The sequence below is a fragment of the Theropithecus gelada genome, chromosome 14 (genome assembly GCF_003255815.1).
Source record: "Theropithecus gelada isolate Dixy chromosome 14, Tgel_1.0, whole genome shotgun sequence".
Lineage (NCBI taxonomy): Eukaryota > Metazoa > Chordata > Mammalia > Primates > Cercopithecidae > Theropithecus > Theropithecus gelada.
The window spans coordinates 109,598,813-109,626,342 of NC_037682.1; the positions used below are offsets into that span (position 1 = coordinate 109,598,813).

Sequence of the window (27,530 nt, forward strand, 5' to 3'; positions counted from 1 at the left end):
TTGTTTGGTGACGTCTCAACTTCCTCCTTCCCTCTATTAACTCCAGGTTAAGACAATTCTATCTGACCTCTGTTTTCTCATCTGAAAATAAGGAAGTTGCCTTATTTCAGCTTTGCATCTTCTGATCATGGCGGGGACCCACCATGGTGAGGGGGTCTGGCTGGATCTCTGAATTTTACCTGGTACCCACATCTCTCAGCCCCATTCTCTCCTTTCCTTAGCTCAGGATTGTTGCTTCTGGGCTCAGAGGAGATGCAGCTGGTCATAAGTCCCTATTTCTCTCCTGCTCAGGGATGTCATCGACATTGATGGACCCCAGCTGACACTCACAGGCCTAAAATGCACCTACCTCTCTGCCCATCAGCCCCAGTATGTGTGACTTTCTGCAGCTCCTCTTCCAGAAGTGTATCTGTCCATCATCTCTGATCACTCTGTGTCAGAGATGTTTGCCAGGAGCTCATGGGGAAACTCAGGCAGCACAACAGTAAGGGCAGAGCATGGTGAGGACACGAGTTTGACCTCCTGAAGCCAGTCCGTATAGCCAGGTGATGGCTTTTGTATGTTTTCCTTGAGGCTTGGGTGCATAGCATTGGGGGAACTAGAATCTTTGCTTCATGACTTTTTTCACTATTGGTCCTTGCAGGGCCCATTTGTAACTTGCTAGTTAGTTGGTTTTAACAATGTAATAAGCCTCCATAAATCCACCATTCCCAACAAAAGCTAGGACTTAATAGTAACCTACATCTAACCATGAGGTCCCCACTCCTGCACACACATATCCATCCCCCTCCTGAGGTGGGTAGGGCAAGAGTCTTTCGTTTATTAATTCAACAAATGTTGGCTGTACATATTTGATAGGCCAGGGACTGTGCTACAAGCTCCCTGCCCAGGTAAGTTCCTCCCAAACCCCATATTCATCATTCCCTTGCTTCTCTATGGAAAAGATTCTGTGCTATATGTAATCTTTTGGGACTAACTTTTTCACTTAATATTACATTCTAATATCATCCTTATAATTATTATAATTATTATTATTATTTTGAGATGGAGTCTCACTCTGTCCCCCAGGCTGGAGTGCAGTGGCACTATCTCACTCACTGCAACCTCCGCCTCCCAGGTTCAAGGGATTCTCCTGCCTCAGCCTTCTGAGTAGCTGGGATTACAGGCACCTGCCACCATGCCTGGCTAATTTTTGTATTTTTAGTAGAGACAGCGTTTCACCATGTTGGCCAGGCTGGTCTCGAATTCCTGACCTCATGATCTACCCGCCTCGGCCTCCCAAAGTTCTGGGATTACAGGTGTGAGCCACCACACCTGGCCCCATCCATATTATTTTGTGTCACTATAGTTCATTTGTTTTGACTGCAGCCTACTATGTCATTGTGTGAATATACCACAGTCAGCTTCGTAAAGACTGACCTGAGATTGAGTCCTCAAACTGAGATATTTTCACTAATTCTTTCATTCAACAAATATTTTTTCAACACTCGTTATCTACTGTACATTGTGGGAGACATCAGGGATGCCACAGTTAACAAGATAGTCACAGTTCCTATCATTCTAGCTTACAGTTTTGCTTTAGTTCATTTTTTCTTTCTCTCTTTTGGTTTCAAACAGGTATAGAATTTTTTCCCACAGCTACTACTCAGTGAATAGCAATTGAAAACAATTAAGGGCCAGTCATGGTGGCTCATACCTGTAATCCCAAAACTTTGGGAGGCTGAGGTGGGCAGATCATTTGAGTCCAGGAGTTCGAGACCAGCCTGGGCAATACAGTGAGACCTCATCCTACGAAAAAATAAAAAATAGCTGGGCGTGGTGGTGCATGCCCATAGTCCCAGCTACTCGGGAGGCTGAGGTAGGAGAAGCACTTGAGCCCAGGAGGTGGCTGTTGCAGTGAGCTGAGATCACAACATTGCACTCCAGCCTGGGCGAAAGAATGAGACTCTCTCTTCCTTTCTCTCTCTCTCTCTCTCACACACACACACACACACACACACACACACAATTAGCCACTGTTCAGTCCAGTGATGAGGAATCCAAGGCCCCAGAAAATGCAGAATATAAGCTTCCTTTGTGCGTCAGCTTCTAGCACAATTCCGGGTCCATCAAAGGTGTATAGTCAATATTTGTCAAATTAACAATAAACAAAAGAAATTTGCCCTACCTACCTCAATGAATGCAGGCATGCATGCACAAGTAGACTCAGTGGAAGGGAATGAATCGACAGGAAAGGGCCCACTTCCCTGCTCCACCAGCCGCTCCTCTAGCCTCCCACAGCTCAGCAAGCACCCTCTTACCCACAAAACTAAACCCAAGCACACCCAGTCCATCGGCGAGGCCTATTGCCTGTATCTTCCAAACACATATGGCGTTTTTTTTTACCACCAACCTCCTCTCTCCTTAGGCCCTTGCCTTGCTCCAGCCATGCCCATCTCTATTCAGTTCCTCCAACCCCCCAAGCTTGTTCCTTGCCACTTGGCTCCTTCTTGTCACCTCCTCTAGGGAGACCAGTGAGATCCTCCACAACCATCCTGAGCCCCTCCCTAGAGCTCCCATTCTCACTCTCCGTCCAGGCACTGTCTCCTCTCACCCTGGATTACTCTCTGCATAGCACCTACCCCTCTTTGACCTTTTCTGGTTTATCTGTTTATGGCCTGTCCTCCCCCTTCCCCTAGCCCTCCTCTCCACCAAGAAACAAGCTTCTCAGGGACAGACTCTCGGCTGTCTTTTTTGGGCACTATATTCCCCATCTTGCTGGGGTGGTTTCTTAATCTGCCTCTGAATCCTCCTGGAGTAGTGCCTGGTACAATGTAGATGCTTTACAAGCATTTGTTTAGTTAATAATTAATTCTTTAACGCTGCCCATCCTGGTTAGCAGACAATTGATATCGACTTGACTAGACAAGAGTTAGATGCAAGCAAGGACTTTGTAAACCATCACATGCCAGTTGGGTGTGAATTACTGTTGATATTATCCTACCTTGACTCTAGCCACAACAATGCAGAGTTGCCCAATTGGGTCTCATCTTCAGCCTGGAAACAGTCTGCTCCATCCAGCCCTGGTGATGGTGGAGGAGAGACGGCTGGGAATGAACTACAATGCAGAGCTCAAAGTTCAGTACCAGCCTGGTGCTAAACACCAAAGGTACAAAGGCAGTGAGAAAGAGCGGCCAATTAAAAATAAAATTTTAAATTTTAAAAAGCAACCAAAAAGAAGAAAAAACAAAAGGAAATGCTGACCATCCTATGAGAGAAGTCCTGTGATAAACTCCTGTACCAAATGCTACAGAAATACAGAGGATGATGTAACTGCCTAGGGGGTTCACCTTGCCTGCTGCCTAGACAAAACCGATTCTTCAAGATGGGGGAATTGCAATAGAGAAAGAGTAATTCACGCAGAGCCAGCTGTGCGGGAGACTGGAGTTTTATTATTACTCAAATCAGTCTCCCCGAGCATTCAGGGAGCAGTTTTTAAGAATAACTTGGTGGGCCGGGCGCGGTGGCTCACGCCTGTAATCCCAGCACTTTGGGAGGCCGAGGCGGGTGGATCACAAGGTCAGGAGATCGAGACCACAGTGAAACCCCGTCTCTACTAAAAATACAAAAAATTAGCCGGGCGCGGTGGTGGGCGCCTGTAGTCCCAGCTACTCAGGAGGCTGAGGCAGGAGAATGGCGTGAACCCAGGAGGCGGAGCTTGCAGTGAGCCGAGATCGCGCCACTGCACTCCAGCCTGGGCGACAGCGCGAGACTCCGTCTCAAAAAAAAAAAAAAAAAAAAAAAAAAAGAATAACTTGGTGGGTAGGGGGAAGCCAGTGAGCCAGGACTGTTGATTGGTCAGGGACGAAATCATATGGAGTTGGAGCTGACTTCTTGCACTGAGTCAGTTCCTGGGTGGGGGGCCAGAGATCAGATAAGCCAGTTTATCAATCTGGGTGGTGCCAGCTGATCCATTAAGTGCAGGGTCTGCAAAATATCCCAAGCACTGATCTTAGAAGCAGTTTGGGGAGGGTCAGAGTCTTGTGGCCTCCAGCTGTATGATTCCTAAACCATAATTTCTAATCTCGGGGCTAATGTTAATCTAGTCCCCAGACAAGAAGGAGGTCTGCTTTGGGAAAGAGCTGTTACCAACTTTGCTTAAACTATAAGCTGAGTTTCTCCCAAAGTTAGTTCAGCCTATGCCCAGGAATGACCAAGGACAGCTTGGAAGTTAGAAGTAAGATGGAGTCGGTTAAGTTAGATCTCTTTCACTATCTCAGGCATCATTTTGCAAAGGCAGTTTCAATGGGAGGGCAGAGGGAAGAGGGTTCCCATGTGAGAGCCCAGCATTTCCCACCAGACAACTCATGTAATCCTCACAGTAGTCTTTTGAAGCAGGTTTTATTGTCCCCACTCTACAGAGGGTAAGCCTGGAGTTCAGAGAGGTGAAGGATCTTTCCTGAAAGCACACAGTTAACAGGAGGCTGGGGTTGTATTCTGACTCGACCCCTGCAGACTGCAGAACCAAGCTGTGTGCTACACCACAAGGCTGCCCATGGCCTAGTGTCACCCAAGGGCAAGGCCAGGCATGTCCTTCCAGCAGACTACAGGCTCGTTTGGGAGGAAAAGAAAGAGCTCCTCCCAACTGCTGTGTCCACCATGCTTAGCCGTGGAGCAGGCAACACCCAGGGACCCTCCCTCCATATCTAATCAGGGTCACCCACTCAGGGATTGAAAGGGGCCCTCTCGCTCCCAAGAGGAACAGAAAAAATCTCCAGCCGGAAATGTACAAGGTCCTGCGACTCCTCCAACCACCACCAAGGCGGGTCATGACTTCAGCACAATAGGGCAGGCAAGTCCCTGGGTGGAGACCTAGACCACAGGGTTCAGAGGGCGTAAACCCAGACAGCATCCTCCCTGTAACATTTGCCTGGCCAAAAGGGTGTGCATGTATTTTGTATGTGAGCCTTTGTGTCAGTGGCTCCTCCACGTGACTCTATGTGGCTATGTGCGTGCCGAGTGCACACGTGGAGTGGTGTGAGTAAGTAAAAATGCCTTTGCGTGTATTTGTGTACATGCATCAATGGTGGCCTAAGACCACGCTCAGAAATGTCGTAGTGTTGGTAGCATATATGTAGTAAGGCATTCAAGTCTAAAGTGAATTTTTGCACATATAAACACCCTTGTAACCAATGTCAAGAATAAGATCCAGAAGTTTTCCGGAAGACTCCACTGTGCTCCTTCCAATAACTAACTGCCCCCCCTCCCCAGTGGTAACCACTATTCTGACTTCTATCACTATAGATTAACCTTGCCTTTTACACTTTAGATAAGTGGAATTGTACTTTTTGTGACTATTTTCTTCCCTTCATCATTATGTCTATGGAATTCATCCATATCGTTGCATTTTGAATTAGGTTATTCTTGTCTATTGCTGAATTATATTCTATTATATGAAAATACCAGTTTACCTACTCTACCAGTGACTGACGTTTGAGTTTTTCCAATGTTTAGCTATTATAAATGAAGCGACTGTAGACCTTCATGCACAGGGTTTTTGCTAGATGTTTGTACTCGTTTCTCTTGGCTATCTCCTGGAGCAGAATTGCTGGATCATAGAATCATAAAATAGTTGTATGTTTAGCATTAGTGGATTCAGCCAAACCATTTTCCAAAGTATTTGTACCAATTTACACTCCCACCAACAAGGTCTGAGAGCTCCTGTTTTCCCACATCATCATCAACACAGTATTGTCAGTCTTTTACATTTTAGCCATTTGGTGTTTATGTAGAGATATTTTATTGTGGTTTGAATCTGCATTTGCCGGATAAGTAATGGCATTAAGCATTGTTTGGTACTTGTAGGCGAGTTGGGTGTTCCCTTTTGTAAAATGTCGATTCAAGTTTTTACAGAAATATAGTATCTGTAAACATAGACAAATCATTGACAAAAGCAGACAGTAGAGCAGAATCGTCTTAAGGAATTCAGCAATTTACACAACAAACCAGCAGCCAGTTGCTTCTACAATTGCTAATCAGTTGCTACTGGCTAAGCAAATTAATAAGTAAACTAATTGAAACAGATCAAATAGGTGTATGACTGAATGTTTCCTGTTGAACCAGGTATTTGGATAACACAGAGACCCCTAACTTAGACTCAGGGAGAAGGGAATATAGACAAGACCCAAGAACCTCCCCTAGGCTGCTAGCCCCAGCCGGAGAGGCTCCCACCTCAACTCACTGACTGTTTTTCCTTCAATTGCAGGATCCTGACAGTGATCAACCTCTGAACAGCCTTGGTAAGTTCAGGTCCGGCTTTCGTTTGTCCACCTTAGCCTCTGAGTTTCAGCTGCCAAGTAGATCCTAAGCCACTCTTGCCTGGCCCTCGCCACCACCACCAAAGTGATAAATGCCATGGGTGACATCCAGCCACCCGTCTAACCATCACTCAGCAAACATTCCAGGATTCATTCTAGAAGCAGGAGGCCTGGTCTCTGGGGAAGCAGGACCAACAAACCTAAAATCACCAAAGCAATGATTCTCCAATTCATTCATTCAGTTACTCTTATTCTTTCACTAAAACTGTAAGTACCTGCCATGTCCCAGGCCCTGGGCTGGACGCTGGCCTATCACAATAATTAAGACAGCGGAAGTCCCTGGTCTCATGGAGTTCACAGTCCCACTGTGCTGCCAAGGAACAAGCTGGCCAGAAGCATTTTCATGAAAAATGGCAGTGCTTGCCTGATTTCCAGGGGAAGAAAAATAAGTTAAAAAATAGAATGATCCCAAATTTAAGGAGGTGTTTTTCTTCCATTGCATTTTCTTAAACCATTAATATCTACTCCTGATAGCCTGCTAGATCAGCAAAACAGATGAGCAAGGAACACATTAATATGAACAGATCAGTGAGAAAATGGCCAATCCTGCTTGACAGGTTATTTATTTCCCAGTTCTGGGTCATGAGTTAACAATGACCACAGACGAAGTAATCTTTAGCAAGTAAAATGGTGCCTAGTTGATACTTTGGAATTTAATATAAGAGTAGGCCATGGTGTCCCCAAAGAACACCAGGGTGCCAGCTGCTCCACCACCTGAACAAGCCTGAGAACTCTCAAACCAGAAAACAAGCTGAGTTTGCTCGAGGAGTGAACGTACCTATGCAGAACTATGCAGCACTGGGGGTTGGCGAAGACTAGCAGTGGAAGTCCATTTGGCTCAGAGAGAGAGGCCAAATTACACTGGCTTTGAAAGACATAATCCAGATGTGGAAGTCTCTTGTAGGCCCTCGAGTAAGAAGTGACAGGATGAAAGCAAGCTTTTAGGAAGCTCTGTCTAGCTGCGGTGGATAGGACAGGCTGGAGGGAGGAACAATAGCTGGCAAAGAGGCTGTTCATAGCTCACTGTGTTCGTTAACTTAAACTAGGTATGAAAGCGCTTTCCTTCCTAGTGGGGGAAGCAGATGCTCCCCGAGAATATCTGGGCCTGGACACAGGAACCCAGGGATCCCCATGGGTCACTCACTCTTGGAGAAAACAAACCAATCTCATGTTTCCAGAGGTAGGTGCTCAATAAATAAATCATGCATGAATTCATGAACAAAATGTCATCATAGTCATGGCCACAGGAAAGAGGACAATTCTGAAGACTGGCTGCTGGAACTTTAAAAACAGTATCAGCAAATATTACTGATAAGCTACTTTGTGCCAGGTCATAGTTTATGGGCAATACCATTCCAGGCCACATCCCCACTGCCTGGCTTCTGTGTCTGAAGCTAAAACTCTCTTTTGGGGAAACACAAAGTGTCCTAAGCTTTCCTTTGTCAACAGATTCATTAGTACTGGCATTCACTGGGTGCCAATCTCTGGCAGGATGCCATTCTCTGCTTTTGAAGAGCTGAGGAAAGAAATAGAGCCAGACATGTGATTAGCCATCATTCAAGGCAGAATAAAATGTGACCTGTAAGAAAGGTAGAAGGGGCCGGGCATGGTGGCTCATGCCAGTAATCCTAGTACTTGGGGAGGCCAAGGTGGGTGGATTGCTTGAGCCCAGGAGTTTGAGACCTATCTGGGTAACATGGTAAAACCCCATTTCTACAAAAAATATGAATGCTAACTGGGTGTGATGCCACATGCCTGTAGTCCCAGCTACTCAGGAGGCTAAGGTAAAAGGATGGCTTGAGCCCAGGAGTTAGAGGTTGCAGTGAGCCAAGATCATGCCACTGCCCCTGCACTCCAGCCTGGGCAGCAGATTCCGTGAATGAGAGAGAGAGAGAGAGAGAGAGAGACAGAGAGAGAGAGAGAGAGAGAAGGGGAGGGGAGGGGAGGGGAGGAAAAGAAAAAAGAAAAGAAAAGAAGTAGGTAGTAGAAGGGATGTGCTTAAGAGAACAGAGCCAAGAAAAATTCATCTGTTCATGTGACAAATATTTGTTGAGCAATTACTATGGACCAAGCACTGTTCTAGGTACCAGGGATTCAGCAGTGAACAAAACAGACAAGTTCTGTCTTCAACGAGTCTTCATTTCATGGAAGGGTGGGAGGAGACAGAAAATATGTCAAATATAGCATATGTTAGAGGCGATGCGTGCTTTGGAAGAAAAGAAAGCAAGAAAGGAGGATAGGAAAGTTTGGAAGGCTCCATTTTAAATAGGGAGATCCAGGTAGGCCTCACTGTGAAGGTGACAGTGAAGAAAGACTGGGAGGAGGAGAGGGAGCCAGCCATGTGGAGGTGAGGGCAGGACAGCCGGTCCGTTGCTTTCCAGGGTTTCCAGAATTCTTGCCCCAGCTCCCCAGGGGAGAAGTCCCCATGGCACCTCCCCAGCTTATTTCCCACAAGGAGAGGGGGACTTAAAAGAATGTATCTCTGACACTTACTGATATTAATTTTGCCTACGTTTTCCCTTTCAAGTTCCTTCTTCTTGGATAATGATGTGCAATTGACAATGTAGTTATTATCACCTCTGTTCTAGGCAGTGATCAACTCCTACCTGGTCTCCCTAACCCCAGACTGTCTTGTTCCAATCCATCTCCTCTCTGATGAAAGATCCATCTTTCTTTTCATTTTTGGAGATGGAGTCTTGCTCTTGTCACCCAGGCTGGAGTACAATGGCACGATCTCTGCTCACTGCAACCTCCACCTCCTGGGTTCAAGCGATTCTCCTGCCTCAGCCTTCCGAGTATCTGGGATTACAGGCATGCACCACCATGCCTGGCTAATTTTTATATGTTTAGTAGAGCCAGGGTTTCACCATGTTGGCCAGGCTGGTCTTGAACTCCTGACCTCAGGCGATCCACCCACCTTGGCCTCCCAAAGTGCTGGGATTACAGGCATGAGCCACCACACCCGACTAGATCCATCTTTCTAAAACTAATTTGATCCTGTCTCTCCACTGTTCAAAAACTTTCAACGGCTCCTCACTGCCTTCAGGATAAAACCCAGACTCCTTAGCATAGTGTTCAAGAGTCTCCACAGCGCCTTCACCCATCCTGCCTTCCAACTTGCCTTTATTCCCCTGGTACGCCAGGCACACCAGGCAGCTTACAGGCCCCCTCCATGCCTCTGACTGAGCTGAGCCAGTGCCTCCCTCCCGACCTGCACTTAAGTGCCACCTGCTGAGGAGGCTTTCACCAGCTTACCTTTGAAGATGTCTCTATTATAACATATATTATCTTCCACCTGGCTGGACTGGCATCTGTGTCTGCCTCTTCCCCCAGATGGTAATCTCTTTAAAGACAAGGACCAGGCTGGGACTTGCTGTTTGTGGGATTGAAGATGCATTGATTCGCAAATGTTTATTAAGCCTCTACTAAGCACAGACTGTGCTGGAGGGCCCTGCCTCCCGGAAGCTTAATGTTTAATCAAAAGCTAAGTCAGGAGGTCAGGAAAAGGATAAATGGTGGCACAGTGAATGGGTACATGCTCCAGGGGCTCAGGCCTCTCTCGGGCAGGCAAAGGTCAGACGAAACCCAGAAATGTCCTGGGACAGGCTCAGGCAAGACACAGGGGAGGCGGCCTGGCCTGGGGGCTCCTTTGAGGGGCACTCATGAACGATAAGTGAGCCTGGATAAGTGAGAAGAAGCAGGGTAACCATGTGCTGATGAAGCTAAGCCTTGTCTGCAGGAATAACCCCCCAGCATTAACCAAAACTGTCCTCAAGGCATTGCTGTCACTGGCCAGAGGGCGGCAGGCTGTGGAGTTTGGCTCAGGGACTACCAAGTGCTGACGGCATGCTCTCCCCTCTGCCTCCCACCTTCCTACAGATGTCAGCCCCCTGCGCAAACCCCGTACCCCCATGGAGACCTTCAGAAAGGTGGGGATCCCCATCATCGTAGCACTACTGAGCCTGGCGAGTATCATCATTGTGGTTGTCCTCAGTAAGTGACAGCCCCTACCCGACTTTCACCCTCTAAGTAAATGACAGGGCCCACCCCCCCACCCCCACACTCACCCCCTGAATAAGTGACAGTCCCCCACCCCTGCCCTCACCCCTTCAGTAAGAGGCAGTCCCACCCCTGCTCTCACCCCCTCAGTAAGAGGCAGCCCCGCCCCTCCCATCATCACCTCATAAGTGGCAGCCCCTACTTGTCCTTCACCCCCTCAGTAAGTGGCAGCCCCCACCCCCACAGTCAGGGGCAGGTGATCTGCATAAAGCTTTGCAGAAAAAAAAATCATTGGTATAATAAAAGGAATTTGAGGAGGAAAAAAGAGAAAGAGAAAGAGAGAAAGAAAGAAAGAAAGAAAGAAAGAAAGAAAGAAAGAAAGAAAGAAAGAAAGAAAGAAAGAAAGAAAGAAAGAAAGAAAGAAAGAAAGAAAGAAAGAAAGAGAGAGAGAGAGAAAGAAGGAGAGAGAGAAAGAAAGAAAAAGAAACCATATGTATCCACCCCCTGCTTTGAAGAGAACCTTATTCTAAGAGTGAAAGGGGAGATGAACTCAGCCCCCATCTATTCCAGATGGCTTCTATCCCAGGTGACTTCTTCTAGAGGGAGAGCACAGTGGCACATGTTCCTAACCCACGCAGGCAATTTGCAGGGCCGCCACGCCCCCTGCCCCCTCCTTCCCATCTTCTGCAGATTGCAAGCTGAGTGGCTCTGAGCAGCGGCTGGAAGAACAGGGAGAGTTTCTGCTTGTGAGGAGGGGAGAAAGAGGAGGCAGCAGAGAAGACCCCCCAGGCAGCTGGCACCTGGCCCCCTTCAGCCTGGCCTTCACCATGGCTAGTGCCTGAGGCCCAGTGTGGTCTTGAGCAGGCCTCTCTGCCTCAGGCCCTTATCCGTGATAAAGAAGATTCAACTGAAGGAGCAGGGATGTGGGTCGTTTTCGGCTCCCACATCTTATGATGGAGGCATTGCCTTTGTTATCCACATGAGCACAGCAGGTTACTGACTGCAACTTTTCACAGCAAGAAGTAGGGCACTGGGGACCAGACTAGGAACCAGGACACCTGAGACAGGGATCCTGGCTCTGCCACTTGCTGCTGCGTGACCTTGAGTAAGTCCTTCACTGCCTCATACCCTCAGTCTCCTCACCTGTAAAATGTCCTTCCTCCCTCAAAGCGATATCCTGAGCACCAACGAGATAACATACATAAACTACCAAGCTAAAAACCAAGTTTTGCAAAAGAGTGTGTCATCACATAGCAGCAGGCGAAATGTGACCCAGGACATGCATTTGCTAATTGGGGCAGGACTGCCTGTGCAGCCAGGGAACAGCTGGCCTTTCAGGAATCTGCACTTGTAACTGTGGTGACATTTCAAGCAGTAGCAGCCAACTGCCTGGTTGGAGGACACTGAGAGAGCCTCTGGTCCCCCTTCCACGCGAGCACCGAGGCTCGGAGAGGAGTAGCGGCAGTCAGGGTCAAGGCTGGGACAGGACCCCAGTGCCCTGATTGAACAGGTTCATTTCCATCTCGTGGCGGTAGAATGCAGAGCCACAACATAAACCCCACTCAAAGCCCTGGGAGCCCTGGATGGGTGTGAGATGCAGATGACCCCAAACCCTTTCTCCCTGGTCTTGGTTGCCCACACGATGGAGGTTTGCAGTGCCATCAGCAGACTTGCCATCCTGTTCTATTCAGGCTAATGTTGAAGTGAGCTTGCTTTCCATAAGCATACACTCTGCCGCAGTGGAGATAAAGGGGGCCAGAGTTATCCAGGGAAAGCCAGGCAGGCACTGAAGCATAATTTAGAGCTAGACACTCCCTGTCCCAGAAGGTCCGACATGGCTTCCACATCCTTGGCCCCCGGATTCTGTAATCAGAGGTTGTAACCCAGTCCTCCATCCTGGGTCGGGCTCCTTCAACCTATGGCTTCTGGAGTCTCAACTGGCAACGCTGTCTCCTGGATTTGTCCCAGGAGGCTGGGGTGACTCTGCCTCACTCTGGCTCCTGATCATAAACCAAACTCCAAAGAGCTAGGTAATACCTGGCTCCTCCTTCTCCCTTGCTTCACTCAAGCCAGGAGCATCAGGGCCAGCGATCACATCTCAAGCTTCCCCAGAGAGTTAGATGGGCCCTGGCTGTACACTGGAAGCACTGTGTGCCCTGGGAAAATAAAGCTTGACCTTCAATTCTCCATGTCCCTGTTTGTAATGTGAGTTAGTAATAACACCTCCCTCCCAAGACTATTACCAGGATTACATGAGGAAATGTATGGAAAGCTCCTAACACGGTGACAAGCAGGGACCATTATTAGATTTAATGCCACTACTCTTAAGACCAGCCCAGGATGATACTGGACCGGAGAGGGGCCCATCAGGCCAAGAGAGAATTCAGTTACGAAGGAGGAGTCCCCTCCTGCCAGGGTGTTTGGCTATGAGTCTTCACTAAGGAAAAGTTTGTTTGTTTGTTTGTCTGTCTGTTTGTTTGCTTGAGACAAGGTCTTACTCTGTCTCCCAGGCTAGAGTGTAATCATGTGATCACGGCTCACTGCAGCCTCAAACTTCTGGGCTCAAGCAATCCTCCTGCCTCAGACTCCCAAGTTGCTGGGACCACAGGGGCACACCACCATGCCTGGCTAATTTTTTTTATTTTTATTTTGGAGAAACAAGGATCTCACTATGTTGCCCAGACGGATCTTGAACTCCTGGGCTCGAAAAATCCTCCTGCCTTGGTACCCCAAAGTGCTGGGATTACAGGTGTGAACTACCATGCACGGCCAGAAAAAGTGTTAAAATATCAGTTCCCTGAAGGATTAAACACACTCGACATCTTTCTATCATCCCAAGATGGCAAAAGAACAACAGAATTCGAAAGCAGCTGGCAGAATCTAAAGACAGCAAGAGAAACAAAAAAACCAAGGACCAAGCCCTTAACAGATCTTTCTCTTTTTTTCTTAATTTTAGTTATTTTTTTATATATTTTAATTATTTTTTGTTCAACTTATATTCTAAGTTCTGGGATACATGTGCAGGACGTGCAGGTTTGTTACATAGGTAAGCGTGCCATGGTGGTTTGCACTGATCAACCCTTCACTGAGGTATAAAGCCCGGCAACCATTAGCTATAATTCCTGATGCTCTCCCTGCCTCTGCCTCCCGCCCGACAGGCCCCAGAGTGTGTTGATCCCCCTGCATGTGTGCATGTGTTCTTATCTTTCAACAGTTCTTTCACCCAGATAAAAGCACCCAACTCTAGAACTATACTTGATAGTTACGAGACATTTTCACAACTACCATCGTACCACATGCTCTCAACAGCCCTGTGAGGCAGATATTATAGATACTAGCATCCCATTGTACAGATGAGGAAACTGAGAACTAAGGAAGGAAAGTGATCCGTATACAGTTGGACAGTATGGCTGGGCACAGTGACTCACGCCTGTAATCCCAGCACTTTGGGAGGCCGAGGCAGGTGGATCACCTGAGGTTGGGTGTTCGAGAACAGCCCGGCCAACATGGTGAAACCCCATCTCTACTAAAAACACAAAAAATCAGCTGAGTACGGTGGCACGTGCCTGTAATCCCAGCTACTCGGGAGGCTGAGGCAGGAGAATCACTTAAACTTGGGAGGCGGAGGCTGCAGTGAGCCAAAACCCTGCCACTGCACTCCAGCCTGAATGACAGAGCGAGACTCCATCTCAAAAAACAAAAAAGTTAAGTTCCACGGTAGGTGGCAGAGCTAGGGCTCAGAACTGGGTCTTCAGACTCTGGGTTCCTCCTCTGTTACCAGAACGTACTGAGCCAGCACTGGGGGTAAGAGGCAGGTACCAGCCTGTTTCTCAATTTCTCCCACACACGTGACCTCTCTTGATCCTCAGACATCATGTGGGTATGGGGCCGGTGTTACTATCTCCATTTTACAGACAAGGAAGCTGAGGTTCAGGCCAAGTCTATGTGCTACCAAATAGCAGAACTGAGCCTGGAACTCACACATGCGTCTGAGAGCCCAGCATCATCGCCAGGAAAACCCAGCCTCTCCCTACTCAAGCCTGACCCTCAGCCCTCTCTGCCCCTCCCTGCACTTGCCTTCCAGTCAAGGTGATTCTGGATAAATACTACTTCCTCTGTGGGCAGCACCTCCACTTCATCCCAAGGAAGCAGCTGTGTGACGGGGAGCTGGACTGTCCCTTGGGAGAGGATGAGGAGCACTGTGTCAAGAGCTTCCCCGAAGGGCCTGCAGTGGCAGGTGAGTGCAGGGTCTGAGGGACAAGAGGAGTGGGCCCAGCAGGAGGTCTGCTCAGGCCCCCATGGCCCACTGCATAGTGTCTGCCACCTACTGTCACTGTTCATCCTTGTTGTATAAGGTTCTTGTTTGTTTGTGTGTTTTTGTTTTTGTTTTGAGGCAGCGTGCTCTGTGGCCCAGGATAGAGTGCAATGGCTTGGTCTCGGCTCAGTGCAACATCTGCCTTCCAAGTTCAAGTGATTCTCCTGCCTCAGCCTCATGAGTAGCTGGGATTACAGGTGCCAGCCACCACGCCTGGCTAATTTTTATATTTTTAGTAGAGATGGGGTTTTGCCATGTTGGTCAGGCTGGCCTCGAACTCCTGACCTCAGGTGATCCGCCCACCTTGGCCTCCCAAAGTGCTGGGATTACAGGCGTGAGCCACTGTACCCTGCTGTATAAGTTTCTTGAGAGCAGGACTGTGTCTTGTCCACCTTTAAATCCCAGTACTTAACACACAGCAAACAGTAACTATTGATGAACAAATGTGAGCCAGAAAGGACAGGAAATTGTAACTGAACCTGCCCCATGCGTGCTGCGCCTGGGTGGATTTCAGGCAGAGGGCTAGACTGGGTGACCTTGGAGCGTTCCTCCTTTCTATGAGATCTGTTATTTCAAGGAGACTAGAAAAGAGACTTCTCAGCCACTTGGCCAGCTATTGGTCCTTCTATTCTTTAGTGTTTGCTGAGATGCACTATGTGACAGGACTGAGCCAGGTCGTTTCAATGGATAGGTGTTTTGAGCATAAAACCCACATTCTCTCTTGGGCTAGACTCTTCTACCTTCATCCCCCTGGTGCTTGAGCTCTGAAGAAATAAAGATAGGTAGGAGATGAGTGATGGGGCTTCTGAGGGCAGGGCTGAGTGACTTCCTGTGTATTTGCTCTTTCTTTATCAGAAATCAAATGCCTGTCAAATGCCCTTATCAGAAGTCAAATGCACCTGTCATCCTACTGCCAATAGGACTTCTCACTCAACCTCCCCCTCTGACCTTTCTTGGAGAAGGACCTGGGTCCCTCTCTGAGACATTTCCCCAGGCTGAGCAAGTTGCATGGACCATGGATGGGTATGTGGTCCATACAATTTAAGCAAGTTGTATATGGTCTCTGGGTAGAGTGACCACATAATTGATCATCAAAACTGATACCAGTAAGAGCAAAAGGGGGCTCTATTAACCATTGGGCCAGGGCAACAGGTCAAAACAGAGACTGACTCCGGGACGTCTGGTCACACTAGCTACTGTCAAAATGGGGCCCAAATAGACAAAGCCAAATGGAGGAAATTCCCTTGACATTGAAAGTGTTGGGGCTCTGTGGTACCCTCAGTTCTAGGCTGGGGGAGGTTGGACTGATCTCATGATGAGTTCTGAGGGGGATGGGCCAGATGGGCCCCTCCTTCCATCTAACCCAGGTTCTTTTCCTCCTAGTCCGCCTCTCCAAGGACCGATCCACCCTGCAGGTGCTGGACCCGGCCACAGGCAACTGGTTCTCTGCCTGTTTCGACAACTTCACAGAAGCTCTGGCCGAGACAGCCTGCAGGCAGATGGGCTACAGCAGGTAACCAACCTGAGCCTCTCTCCTTTTTCCCTTCTTCCTCTTTCCTCCTCTTCCTCCTTTCCTTCCTCCTTTCTTCTCTCTTTCCTGAAAAATACAGGCATTGGAGCCAGGCAGAATGGCTTTTGAATCCCAGCATTTCACTTATAAGCAACATGAAGTTAAATTTCCTAAGCCTCAGGTTTCTCAGGAGTGAATTGGGGGAAGTAATACCAACCTCATAGTACCCCCTCCTTCTAGATTGGAGGCCCTTCTTATCCTAGAACCATGTGCATTTCAAGATGTGGAAGACCCTAGGGATCATCTAGTCCATGCATCATAGGATGGTTTTGGAACGCCAGTGAGAGAATGTGTGCTGCCCTCCAACACACACACACACACACACACACACACACACACACACACACAACTTCTAGCTTCTGTGCAGTCCTCTCCTTTCCTTTACTCCTCAACCTTCACTCCTTTGTCCTGACTTTGGCAGAAACTGTTCCTGCCCAGTAATACAAAAGCCAAGTTAACTTATTCAAAGTTTCGTTGGTTAAGATTTAGCTTAAGTGAGCCTAGTTTCAGTGGGGCCCCATCTTCGGCAATCCCAGCTCTCTCTGCAAATTTCAAAAGCAGTTCCAAATTTGGAGTGGATGAAAAGGTGTAAGATTATAATAAGAGTAATCTGCATTTTATATATTTATATTCTTTTGATTTTGGCAGAAACCCAAAAAGATAGTTATTATATCTATTTCATAAATAGGCTCAAAGAAAGTAAGTAACTTGCTAGAGTAGTAGTTGGGAGGTAGAGGGGTAGAATTTGAGCCCAAGATCCCTAATTCTTGCACATTAGGAGTTCTCATAGTGTTTCTTGTTTCTACACTGGGTGATTCTTTATTCTCATGTAGGACATCATCTATAAAGGAAGGGGCTGATAAGATGGTTGATCACTCAGAGAGTTTAGCTGGAGAGGATGGAAAGGAACCCATGCATTCAGTTGCAGAGTAAGATAACCTATCTCTGGCAGGCCTCAAACTTCTTCAGGATTCTAAGAGACTGGACCCAGAGACTAGGCCAAAAACAAAAACAAAAACATCTCTACCAGGCAGACATCACCAATCGATCACAGAACTCTCTCTCATGGATCCCTCATGCAGCCTCAAAGTGCTTTTTCAGTAAATGCTCCAGGCAGCCATTACAAATCAATCAGAATTATTTGCCTCTCTCTTCTCTGCTCATCAGGCTTCTGCTGCTCTCTACTCTCCACAGGGGGCAACTTCCAGTACCCTCCAGAAAGCACACCCCGCCACCTTCATTTCAAGGAGAGTGAGGAAGTCATGCCCGGCACCTGCTATTCTCCCCTCTTCCCACAGCCACTGAGCCCAGCCTCGCTGCAGCCAGCCCCCGCTTCCCACTGTAGTCTAGTCAATTGCTGCGTCAGCCGTCAGCCGTACCTAGCACAGCAGGCTGAGGCTTGATTATGAAACGCGGGTGTCTCCAGAGGATCTTAAGGAGATAGGTTCCTGGAATTTCTGTCCTTTTGGAGCTCACTAAGGCACCAAACCACCTGACTCTTGTGCTTTACAAAAGCAAAGTTCATCAGAATCATTCATTGGGATGGAATCAGTGAACAGAAGTTAACTTTCCTGGGAACGTCCATTTCCACCATATTTCCTCCTTCTAGGTCTCAGATTTCTCTACTTTCTCTCCTCCTCCTAGATTGGAGGCCCTTCTTGTCCTAGAACCATAGGCATTTCAAGATGTGGAAGACCCTAGGGGTCATCTAGTCCATGCATCTTTTTTTTTTTTTTTTTTTTTTTTTGACAGAGTCTCACTCTGGCACCCAGGCTGGAGTGCAATGGCGCTATCTCAGCTCACTATAACCTCCACCTCCCAAGTTCAAGCGATTCTCTCACCTTAGCCTCCTGAATAGCTGGGATTACAGGCACTCGCCATCATGCCCGGCTGATTTTTGTATTTTTGTAGAGACTGGGCTTCACCATGTTGGCCAGGCTGGTCTTGAACTCCTGATCTCAGGTGATCCATCCACCTTGGCCTCCCAAAGTGCTGGGATTACAGGCATGAGCCACTGTGCCCAGCCCCATGCATCTTTTTATAGAGGGGGAAACTGAGGCTTAGAGAGACCCAGAAAAAGAATGTGACCTGCCCAAGACCACACATCAAACTAGTGCCAGAACCAGGGACAGAACCTAGATTATGAGGACTCTTAAAATGGACTCTAGTCCTCCCAGGTCCGAGTCCTCCCTGGGTCCTTCCAGGAAGTGCCAGCATTCCTGCCTGAGAATGTGCCAAACCACCAGTATCATGGATTGACCCACCCCTCCATGGAGAGCTTCTGCTAGCATTACTAGCATGGTTGGGGATGGAAGGAAAAGATTTAGAAGAGGCAGATTCAGTAAAGGAACAATCAGAGAGATGGAATTAATCAGGGAAGACTTCCTGTTGGAGGAAAAACTTCAACCCAAGGTTTGAAAGCAGGCAAGCGTGGATTAGCAGAGAGAAAGAGGGAGGGTGGTCCAGTTGAGATAACCGTTTGTTTGGATTCTCACGAAGACAATCCAGTCCTGTTCTATTAAATAGCCTTAAGGGGGCCAAAAGTATACCCCCACTATTAAAGTCAAACCAGATGCCTTGTTTGGAGAACCAAATATCCACATTCCAACTCCCTCCCAGGTGAGAAGGGAGCTAACCTGGGCCCCTATGCCTCTTTGTTTCCCTGCTGTGAACCAGAAGACATTGCTGGGATATTTGAAATAAGGGCAGAGCCGGGAGTTTGGAAAGGAGACCCTTAACATTTCTCCAGGGCTCTGGGTTCTGGATTTGGAGCCCCTGCCCAAGAAAGCAAGTTACATCAGCACAGCACCAAGGGTTGAGTCCTGGGATGCCAAGGATATATTCTTTATTGTATAGCAAAGCAAGCCCCATCTTCACTGACTAAGACCACCTCCACTCCCTGGCCACTCCCCACCAGGCATTCCCCGCCACCCTGGCTCCTGAGAGTGGGAGCCAACTCTACCATCTTGTTCTAACCCCCTGCCCCAGCTCACAACTCTCTCTCTCTCTCTCTCTCTCTCTTTCTCTCTCTCTCTCTCTCTCGATGTGAGCAGCAAACCCACTTTCAGAGCTGTGGAGATTGGCCCAGACCAGGATCTGGATGTTGTTGAAATCACAGAAAACAGCCAGGAGCTTCATGTGAGGAACTCAAGTGGGTAAGTGAGGGAACACCTTCTGGCCTACAGAAGGCCCCCACATGGATGCTGCTCTTCAGGTTGCAACCAGCTCACCTGGAACCCTAAGCAGCCAGGGGAATGTAAGCCAGGCATCAGGAAGAACTCCTAGCCAGACAGATCATTCAATGCTAAGAGCTATAGACTCACATTTTGGAGAGGTTTTCTGTGTTGACTTGTTTTTAACACAATGGACAGCTGGACAAAGTGTGTTGTCCTATTCAAAGTCAGAGGGATGGATAATGTGACCTTTCCATCAATCTGGATAGTAAATAGTTTTTGCTACTGCCGTAAATTTTCTAATAAATTGCCCAATAATCAAGATTCCAAAGTCACTTTGTCCTTCCCCACCACTTACCCAGCCAGAGCTCCCCACCTTCTTGATGCTCCAGGGAAGAGGCTCCACGGCCCTTGTGGGTGGCCCATTCCTGAGCCTCATCACCCTGCTTTAGAGCAGAGCATCCAGTTGAAATCTGTCACGTTGTGGCAAATCGGTTCAGAGAGGAGGCTGGCTTCTTAGCATTCAGGGATGTTGCTGAGGGCCGCTTATTCACCTGTGGGGAAAAGAAAGAGAGATCAGACTGTTACTGTGTCTATGTAGAAAGAGGTAGACATAAGAGACTTCATTTTGTGCTGTACTAAGAAAAATTCTTCTGCCTTGAGATGCTGTTAATCTATAACCCTACCCCCAACCCTGTGCTTGCAGAGACATGTGCTGTGTTTACTCAAGGCTTAATGGATTTAGGGCTATGCAGGATGTGCTTTGTTAAACAAGTGCTTGAAAGCAGTATGCTTGTTAAAAGTCATCACCACTCTCTAATCTCAAGTACCCCAGGGACACAATACACTGCGGAAGGCCGCAGGGACCTCTGCCTAGGAAAGTCAGGTATTGTCCAAGGTTTCTCCCCCTGTGGTAGTCTGAGATATGGCCTTGTGGGAAGGGAAAGACATGACCATCCCCCAGCCCAGACACCAGTAAAGGGTCTGTACTGAGGAGGATTAGTAAAAGAGGAAGGCCTCTTTGCAGTTGAGATAAGAGGAAGGCATCTGTCTCCTGCTGTCCGTGGGCAATGGAATGTCTCGGTGTAAAACCCAATTGTATGTTCTATTTACTGAGATAGGAGAAAACCGCCTTAGGCTGGAGGTGAGACTTGCTGGTGGCAGTACTGCTCTTTAATGCAGCAAGATGTTTATGTATGTGCACATCAAAGCACAGCACCTTTTCTTAACCTTGTTTATGACACAGAGACATTTGTTCACATGTTTTCCTGCTGACCCTCTCCCCACTATTACCCTATTGTCCTGCCACATCCCCCTCTCCGAGATGGTAAAGATAATGATCAATAAATACTGAGGAACTCAAGAGACCCGGTGCAGGTGGTGCAGTGCAGGTGGTGCAGGTCCTCTGTATGCTGAGCGCTGGTCCCCTGGGCCCACTTTTCTTTCTCTATACTTTGTCTCTGTGTCTCTTTCTTTTCTCAAGTTTCTCGTTCCACCTGACGAGAAATGCCCACAGGTGGTGAAGGGGCTGGTCCCCTTCATTCACTGAAAGTAAATCTTGAAATGGACAGGATTGGTCCAGAATGATCCTATGCCTAAAATTCCTTCAAAATTCCATTATTCCATTTGGAAAGCCCGCAGTGCCACAGACTCTGTTCTGGGATCTGCCCTCTTCCCTCTTGGGTCCCAGGAGCCCAGGCTGGGCTTTGAAGCAGGCAGGGCCCAGTGCACCATAGGTACTCAGCAGTGGGGGTGTTGAATCCAATCAAATGGAAGTGTCAATGCAGGAAATGCAATGGATGTCAATGCGCTCTCCACATGTTCCCCACTGTGCAGCTTCCACATTCCCCAGGTATTGGGAGGGGACTTGAATTAATAGCATTGGGAGGCTTAAGTCCCTACCTCCCAGCTGAGCAAGAAGCTTAAATCACAGGGTGCTGTGTCTGTTTTCCAGGCCCTGTCTCTCAGGCTCCCTGGTCTCCCTGCACTGTCTTGGTGAGTACCCCCAATCTCTGAGGGTTTGGGGCCTGGGCCAGCAATGAGCAAGGAGGAAGACCTTTGTCTTCACTCCTAAATTTCTGGGACTCAAAGTTTCATTCTGCCTTGGTCTATAGCCCTTGGGCTTGCAAGTCAATGCCCCCTCGAGTTGTTGGTGGCCTTGGGCAGGTCACTTTCTTTTTCTGGGTCTTTCCAAGCCTCAGTTTCCCCCTTCTACCATCTGTGCATGGCTCCACAACCTAAGTGGAGACCTGGGAGAGAGCATTAGGAAGACTGAAAAGGGCAGGACGGGGCCTCCACTGCCTACCACCCCGGTCAGGACATACATAGCCTTCTTCGTCACAATCAGCTCAGGTATCCAAGATCAGATTACCCACATTCATTATTTGAGCAAATATTCATTGAACAGTTAGAATATGTCTCACTCTCTCAGTTGTTGGCTAGAAGTAGAAAGTACCAGATGAGTGAAATAATTGGCCACTATCCTCAGTAGCTTATGACTAAGTAAGAGAGAGATGCAAGACAGCATGTGGAAAATGCCAGACTGAGTAGCAGTCACAGTGGACATGCTACAGAGAGAGCTGGACAGGGGTCAGAAGACCTGGGCACCAGTCCCGTTCACTTCCAGTGTGGCCTCAAGTCATTCACCTGACCTTCCTGAAGTTCATTTTCCCAAGAGGTTGTTTAGTCCAGCTGCCCATCAAGGATCTCTAGGGACCCTTCTAGCTCTAACAGAGGAGATCAGAGAAGAAAACAAGCACTGTGGCTCATCTCATCCTACCAGCTTCACAGAGAACTGAGACTGGCCTGGAAGGATAGCCAGAAATTAGAACACCTAAGGGAAGAAGGTCACAATGCTGCCTCTGCAATTTAGGAGTGTGTATGCTTCCCTGCAGGATGTTGAGAGTTTCATTCATTATCACGTGCCCCCCCACTCCGACCCCACAATACCTAGTGTGTGGGATCTGACACGTAGTGGTTGGTCAATGAATGAATGAACAAATGGCCAGACCATCTAAGGTTCTGCACTGAGTAGCCCTGAAGGCATGAAGGAGCATAAGTGACAGGTCCTCCCTTGCGGGGCCTCTGTTTTACCAAGAAAACAAGACCTAAACTCAACAACACTGAAAGGGTGGCCAACACCCAGAACAGCCTGTGGGAATGCCAGAGAAAGGGAAATTCCCAGGGACTGGGGGCCCAGGCTAAACACTGAAAAATGCATCTGTAGGTTCAAGGAGGAAAAGCCCATGTTGTCTGTCTTGCCCGCCACTCTCTCCCAGCACCCAGCACTGCCCCAAGACAGGGCACTTGACACAAATTGGTTAGATTTATGAATGATCTAGAATTCAGTGGTCCCCAACCTTTTTGGCACCAGGAGCTTGTTGCATGGAAGACAATTTTTCCACAAACCAAGAGGGGGATAGAAAGCATTAGATTCTCTCTTTTCTTTTTTTTTTTTTGAGACTGAGTCTCGCTCTTGTCACTCAGCCTGGAGTCCAGTGTTGCGATCTCGGCTCACTGCGACCTCCGCCTCCTGGATTCAAGCAATTCTCCTGCCTCAGCCTCCTAAATAGCTGGGACTACAGGTGCCCGCCACCAGCCCAGCTGGGACTATAGGCATGTGCCACCATGCCTGGCTAATTTTTGTATTTTTAGTAGAGACGGCATTTCACCATGTTGGCCAGGCTGGTCTCGAACTCCTGACCTCATCTGATCTGCCCGCCTGAGCCTCCCAAAGTGCTAGGATTCCAGACGTGAGCCGCCACACCTAGCCTAGATTCTCATGAGGAACGCACAGCATAGACCCCTCACATGTGCTGTTCACAATAAGGTTTGTGCTCCTACAGAATCTAATGCCACCTCTGATCTGACAGGAGGTGAAGCTCAGGTGGTCATGCTCACTTGCCCCTGCCGCTCACTTCCTAATGTGCAGCCAGGTTCCTAACAGGCCACGGACCAGTACTGGTTTGAGGTCCGGGGGTTAGGGTTTGGGGATCCCTGATTTCGAGAACTAGGAGAGGAGACAGCATTTCAATGGGAAGGGCATCTTTTTGGATCAAAAACAGAATGACTTTTTAGAGAACTACAAGCAGATCAATTTGGCTAGACAGAGACTTTATATGAAACAGCAGGAGGCTGCCAGGAGGAGTGGAAACTCTACTTTGCCCTCAAGGGAGATCCTGAAGGGCTTTGGGGGAGCGGGCAAGGTGGCATGGAGAAAGCAGTGTTTGAAATCAGATGGTGTTTGAAAAGCTCCAGGCCAGCACGGCGCCTGACACACAGGGAAGGGAAGCAGCCTTTCCCTTTAGAATGGCCACCATGGTGGTGGCTGCCAGAAGAATTGGAGAGGCAGAGCATGGGTGGAGAGGTGGGACTTGAGGGCTTTACTGGAGTTCCAGGGGTCAGGGGATGTGAAAGCCAGGTCAGTTAATAGGAAGACAGGATGTTAGATTGAGAGACTCCCCTGGCACAGGGAACAGACTTGGAGAAGGGGGAGTTTGGGACAGTCCACTTCCGAGTCACAAAATAGCTTGTGGGTGTCTGTTTACTGTTACTCAGTGGGAGTGGCTGGGGACACGCCACCTGGGCAGGGCTTTCGTAATTCTGCATCACTTGCGAAGGTCACAAATTCCCAGCACAACGGACACACCCGTGTTCGTAGTCTAACCTCCTGAACACATCTTAAACCAAAAAAAGAAAGAAAGAAAAAGAAAAAGGAGAGGGAGGTTTGGGGAAAGCCTATGGTCTGGGACACTCAATACCTCCCATGAATAACTCCAATTGGCCTGGTCCTCTCCCCACTCCGGCACCAGCCAGAAGGTCCCTGCTTAGAGCACATGTTGGGTACTGAGGGGAGGCAGCCTCATCCCCAAAAGCCTGACTTCTTGCCTCTGCCTGTGTCCAGCCTGTGGGGAGAGCCTGAAAACCCCCCGTGTGGTGGGCGGGGAGGAGGCCTCTGTGGATTCTTGGCCTTGGCAGGTCAGCATCCAGTACGACAAACAGCACGTCTGTGGAGGGAGCATCCTGGACCCCCACTGGGTCCTCACAGCAGCCCATTGCTTCAGGTAAGGTCCCAGCTGTAAGGAGGTCTCTGGGGACCAAGGCCAGTCAGGGGCCAGAGAGCTTGGAGTCCTGTCTCCTGACACCCTCCTTCTCTTCACTCTCCCACTAGAGACGTTTGCCAGGGTGTGGTGGCCCCAATGAAGCAATGGCCATGATGCCCTTTGTTAGGCATTTGGGTGTCTGAGCAGAGGGTACGGGTCACCAAGCATGGCCTCGTCCTGGTGGGACACCATCAGATACCCAGAGTCCTCACCCCACCCCCATATCGTTCAAGCCACAAAAGCTCTTCCCACCTGCCTGAAGTTCCAAGAACTCACTCTTTTTGCTTGTTTCCAAGAAGTCGTTCCAGGGTCTAGAGTCATAGCCACTTCCTCATTATGTCTGGAAACTTTAAAAAAATTAGAAAGCATAGGTTCCTTTCCAGTCCACAGAGAGGCCTGGCCTTACCTCAGGGAAGGGCCACTCCCAGGCCCCCTTCACTTTTTATTTATTTATTTATTTATTTATTTATTTTGAGACAGAGTCTTGCTCTGTCGCCTAGGCTGGAGTGCAATGGTGCAATCTTGGCTCACTGCAACCTCCGTCTCCCGGGTTCAAACAATTCTCTTGCCTCAGCCTCCCAAGTAGCTGGAACTGTAGGCATGTGCCACCATGCCAGGCTAATATTTGTGTTTTTAGTAGAAACAGGGTTTTACCATGTTGGCCAGGCTGATCTCGAACTCCTGGCCTCAAGTGATCCACCCACCTCGGCCTCCCAAAGTGCTGGGATTACAGGTATGAGCCACCATGTCCCGCCCCTCTTCATTTTTATTCATTCATTCATTCAATATCTAATGAGCACCTACCAGGTACCAAGCACCAGATGATGCGCCCAAGTGCATTAGACCCCACTGCTGTCTTCAAGGCACTCATGATCTAGGCCAGCGTTTCTTAACCATTTTGTTGTTGTTGTTGTTGTTTATTTTTTTGAGATTCTGGCAAGAGCTATAAATTCTTTCTTAGAAAAACATCTCTGCACACTAAGCTGTGCCTGGCATTGGGAAAAAGAAAGCACGTACTGTAACTGACAGCATGAGTAACACAATGAAAAGGGTTGGAGGAGAGAGCGCCAGGACCCCAAAACTCAGGCATTAGAGGAGCCCGTTTCCCAGCCCTCCTTGAGATTTCCTTGGGCAGGTTTCACTAAGGAAAAAGTGTCAAATCCCCTTTTTGAATTCGACTTCTTGTAAGTGCCAAAAGACTGCCCCTTCTCTACTATCCCTGCGCCACCACCATCTTTCCCTCCCAAGGCACTGATACCCAGTACCCCAATCCCCAGGGCCCTGGGGACCCAGCCTTTGGCAAAGCCTCCTCAGGCTTGGATCAGGCCTGAACCCAGCTGTCTCTGCCCCCAGGAAACATACCGATGTGTTCAACTGGAAGGTGCGGGCCGGCTCAGACAAACTGGGCAGTTTCCCATCCCTGGCTGTGGCCAAGATCATCATCATTGAATTCAACCCCATGTACCCCAAAGACAATGACATCGCCCTCATGAAGCTGCAGCTCCCACTCACTTTCTCAGGTGAGAAGCAGGGCCTGAGGCCACCCAAGCCCCTTCCATCAGTTTTCACATCCACTCTGCTGTTAGCTCACTGAGTGACCTTGGCACATAATTTCTCCTCTCAAGACCTCAGCTTGCCCATTTGTCTATAACTAATATGTCAGCCTAACATCACTAATGCCATGAGGCCTCCTCAAGCTGTCAGCTAACACCACCACTCCATTCCATGCTGGAGATTCTTCCAAGGCCTGTCTTCCCTATGTGGAGCCCCTCAATGGAGAACTGGAGTTTCATTCGATCTTAGAGTTTTAGGAGACCTTTTAAAAAGATTATCGAGCTTATTCCCCACCACTGACCAATACCCGAGAGCCTGCTCAGTATCCCTGCCAAGGAGTCATTGTGCTCCTGTTTGCTCTCCTCCAGGGGCAGGGAACCCATTACCTGTGAAGCAGCCTGCAGAGTCTTTGAACAGCTCTGTTGGATGCCTTGTGCTTATATTGAAATGTATTTAGATCAGCATTCCCAACTGTGGGGTCCGTAAGACACTGGCCCCTTGGAGAGGAGAGGATTCCATTGTCAAATAAGTTTGGGAAGCATTTTAATACTACAGCTCCCTTCTTGGAGCACATTAGTTTATTAAAGGTATGAGAAATTTTTAAAATAATGTGTTTTATTGCATAAATTTTCTAAATTTATTTGACCACAGAATCCTTTTTTCATGCCACTTCTACTAGCATCCCATGGAACAAGTGTTCTAGAGACCCTGGTGTGACCCCTTTCAGAGAGCTTAACTGCCAGGCTCTCCTGAACCCTGGGGTATGTTTCAAGATTTGTGCCTGGGAATTGTTTTAATCAGGTATGGTAAGGTGACAGATACAGACACAACTAACTTTGAAAGAAGAGCTTATTATTTATAGCTTCTGAGAGAAACCCCCACAACACAGGGACACCCGGGGAGCAGCTGGGTCCACCAGGAGACAGGAGTGAGGGGAAGGCATGGCCCAGAACCACCCGTGGCTTCCATGGGCAGGTCTGGCCAAGGTAGGGAAGGCAAGATTGAGCATGCTTGGGATTGGATAGCGTGGACAATTCTCTAGGCTATAGAGGTCAGCCTCTGGTTGTCTAGTATCTGTCCCTGGGGTGATTTAGGGCAGGGAAAATATTGGCTTGGTGTCTGAGAGTCAGATAAAGGAAATGGTTGGGGATACGGGCTTTGGGTTGGCTGGTTTGCCTATTAAAGGCATGCCCAGAGCCAAGTTGCTTACTATCTGCAGGAATTAGCTAACCCAGTCTCTCCCAGACCAGCAAGATCCCCATAATCATAAAGCATCATAATTTACAGAAAATTAACAATTATGATGAATAAAAGATCTCCTTCTTCCTTTGTGCTCCTGGCAGGCACGGTCAGGCCCATCTGCCTGCCCTTCTTTGATGAGGAGCTCACTCCAGCCACCCCACTCTGGATCATTGGATGGGGCTTTACAAAGCAAAATGGAGGTAAGTCCTGGGTGCAGGA

At 48.4% G+C, this 27,530-nt stretch overlaps 1 protein-coding gene across 5 annotated transcripts in view; it reads left to right on the forward strand.

The window, feature by feature from the left end:
* Nucleotides 1–27,530, forward strand: part of TMPRSS4 (transmembrane serine protease 4) — a 44,298-nt gene that overhangs the window by 11,894 nt on the left and 4,874 nt on the right. For 2 of the 5 annotated variants that reach the window (XR_003115708.1, XM_025357873.1), the window contains exons 2-10: nucleotides 6,245–6,278; nucleotides 10,236–10,349; nucleotides 14,440–14,592; nucleotides 16,054–16,183; nucleotides 19,294–19,395; nucleotides 21,368–21,408; nucleotides 24,317–24,476; nucleotides 25,869–26,035; nucleotides 27,413–27,511. Coding sequence is in view for 4 of the 5 variants with exons in the window: in XM_025357873.1 (XP_025213658.1) it covers nucleotides 6,245–6,278; nucleotides 10,236–10,349; nucleotides 14,440–14,592; nucleotides 16,054–16,183; nucleotides 19,294–19,395; nucleotides 21,368–21,408; nucleotides 24,317–24,476; nucleotides 25,869–26,035; nucleotides 27,413–27,511 (1,000 nt within the window). In the remaining variant the exon portion in view is untranslated. Of the gene's footprint in view, nucleotides 1–6,244; nucleotides 6,289–10,235; nucleotides 10,350–14,439; nucleotides 14,593–16,053; nucleotides 16,184–19,293; nucleotides 19,396–21,367; nucleotides 21,409–24,316; nucleotides 24,477–25,868; nucleotides 26,036–27,412; nucleotides 27,512–27,530 lie in introns of all 5 variants that reach the window. The other 3 variants (XM_025357874.1, XM_025357876.1, XM_025357875.1) reach the window with 3 other exon arrangements.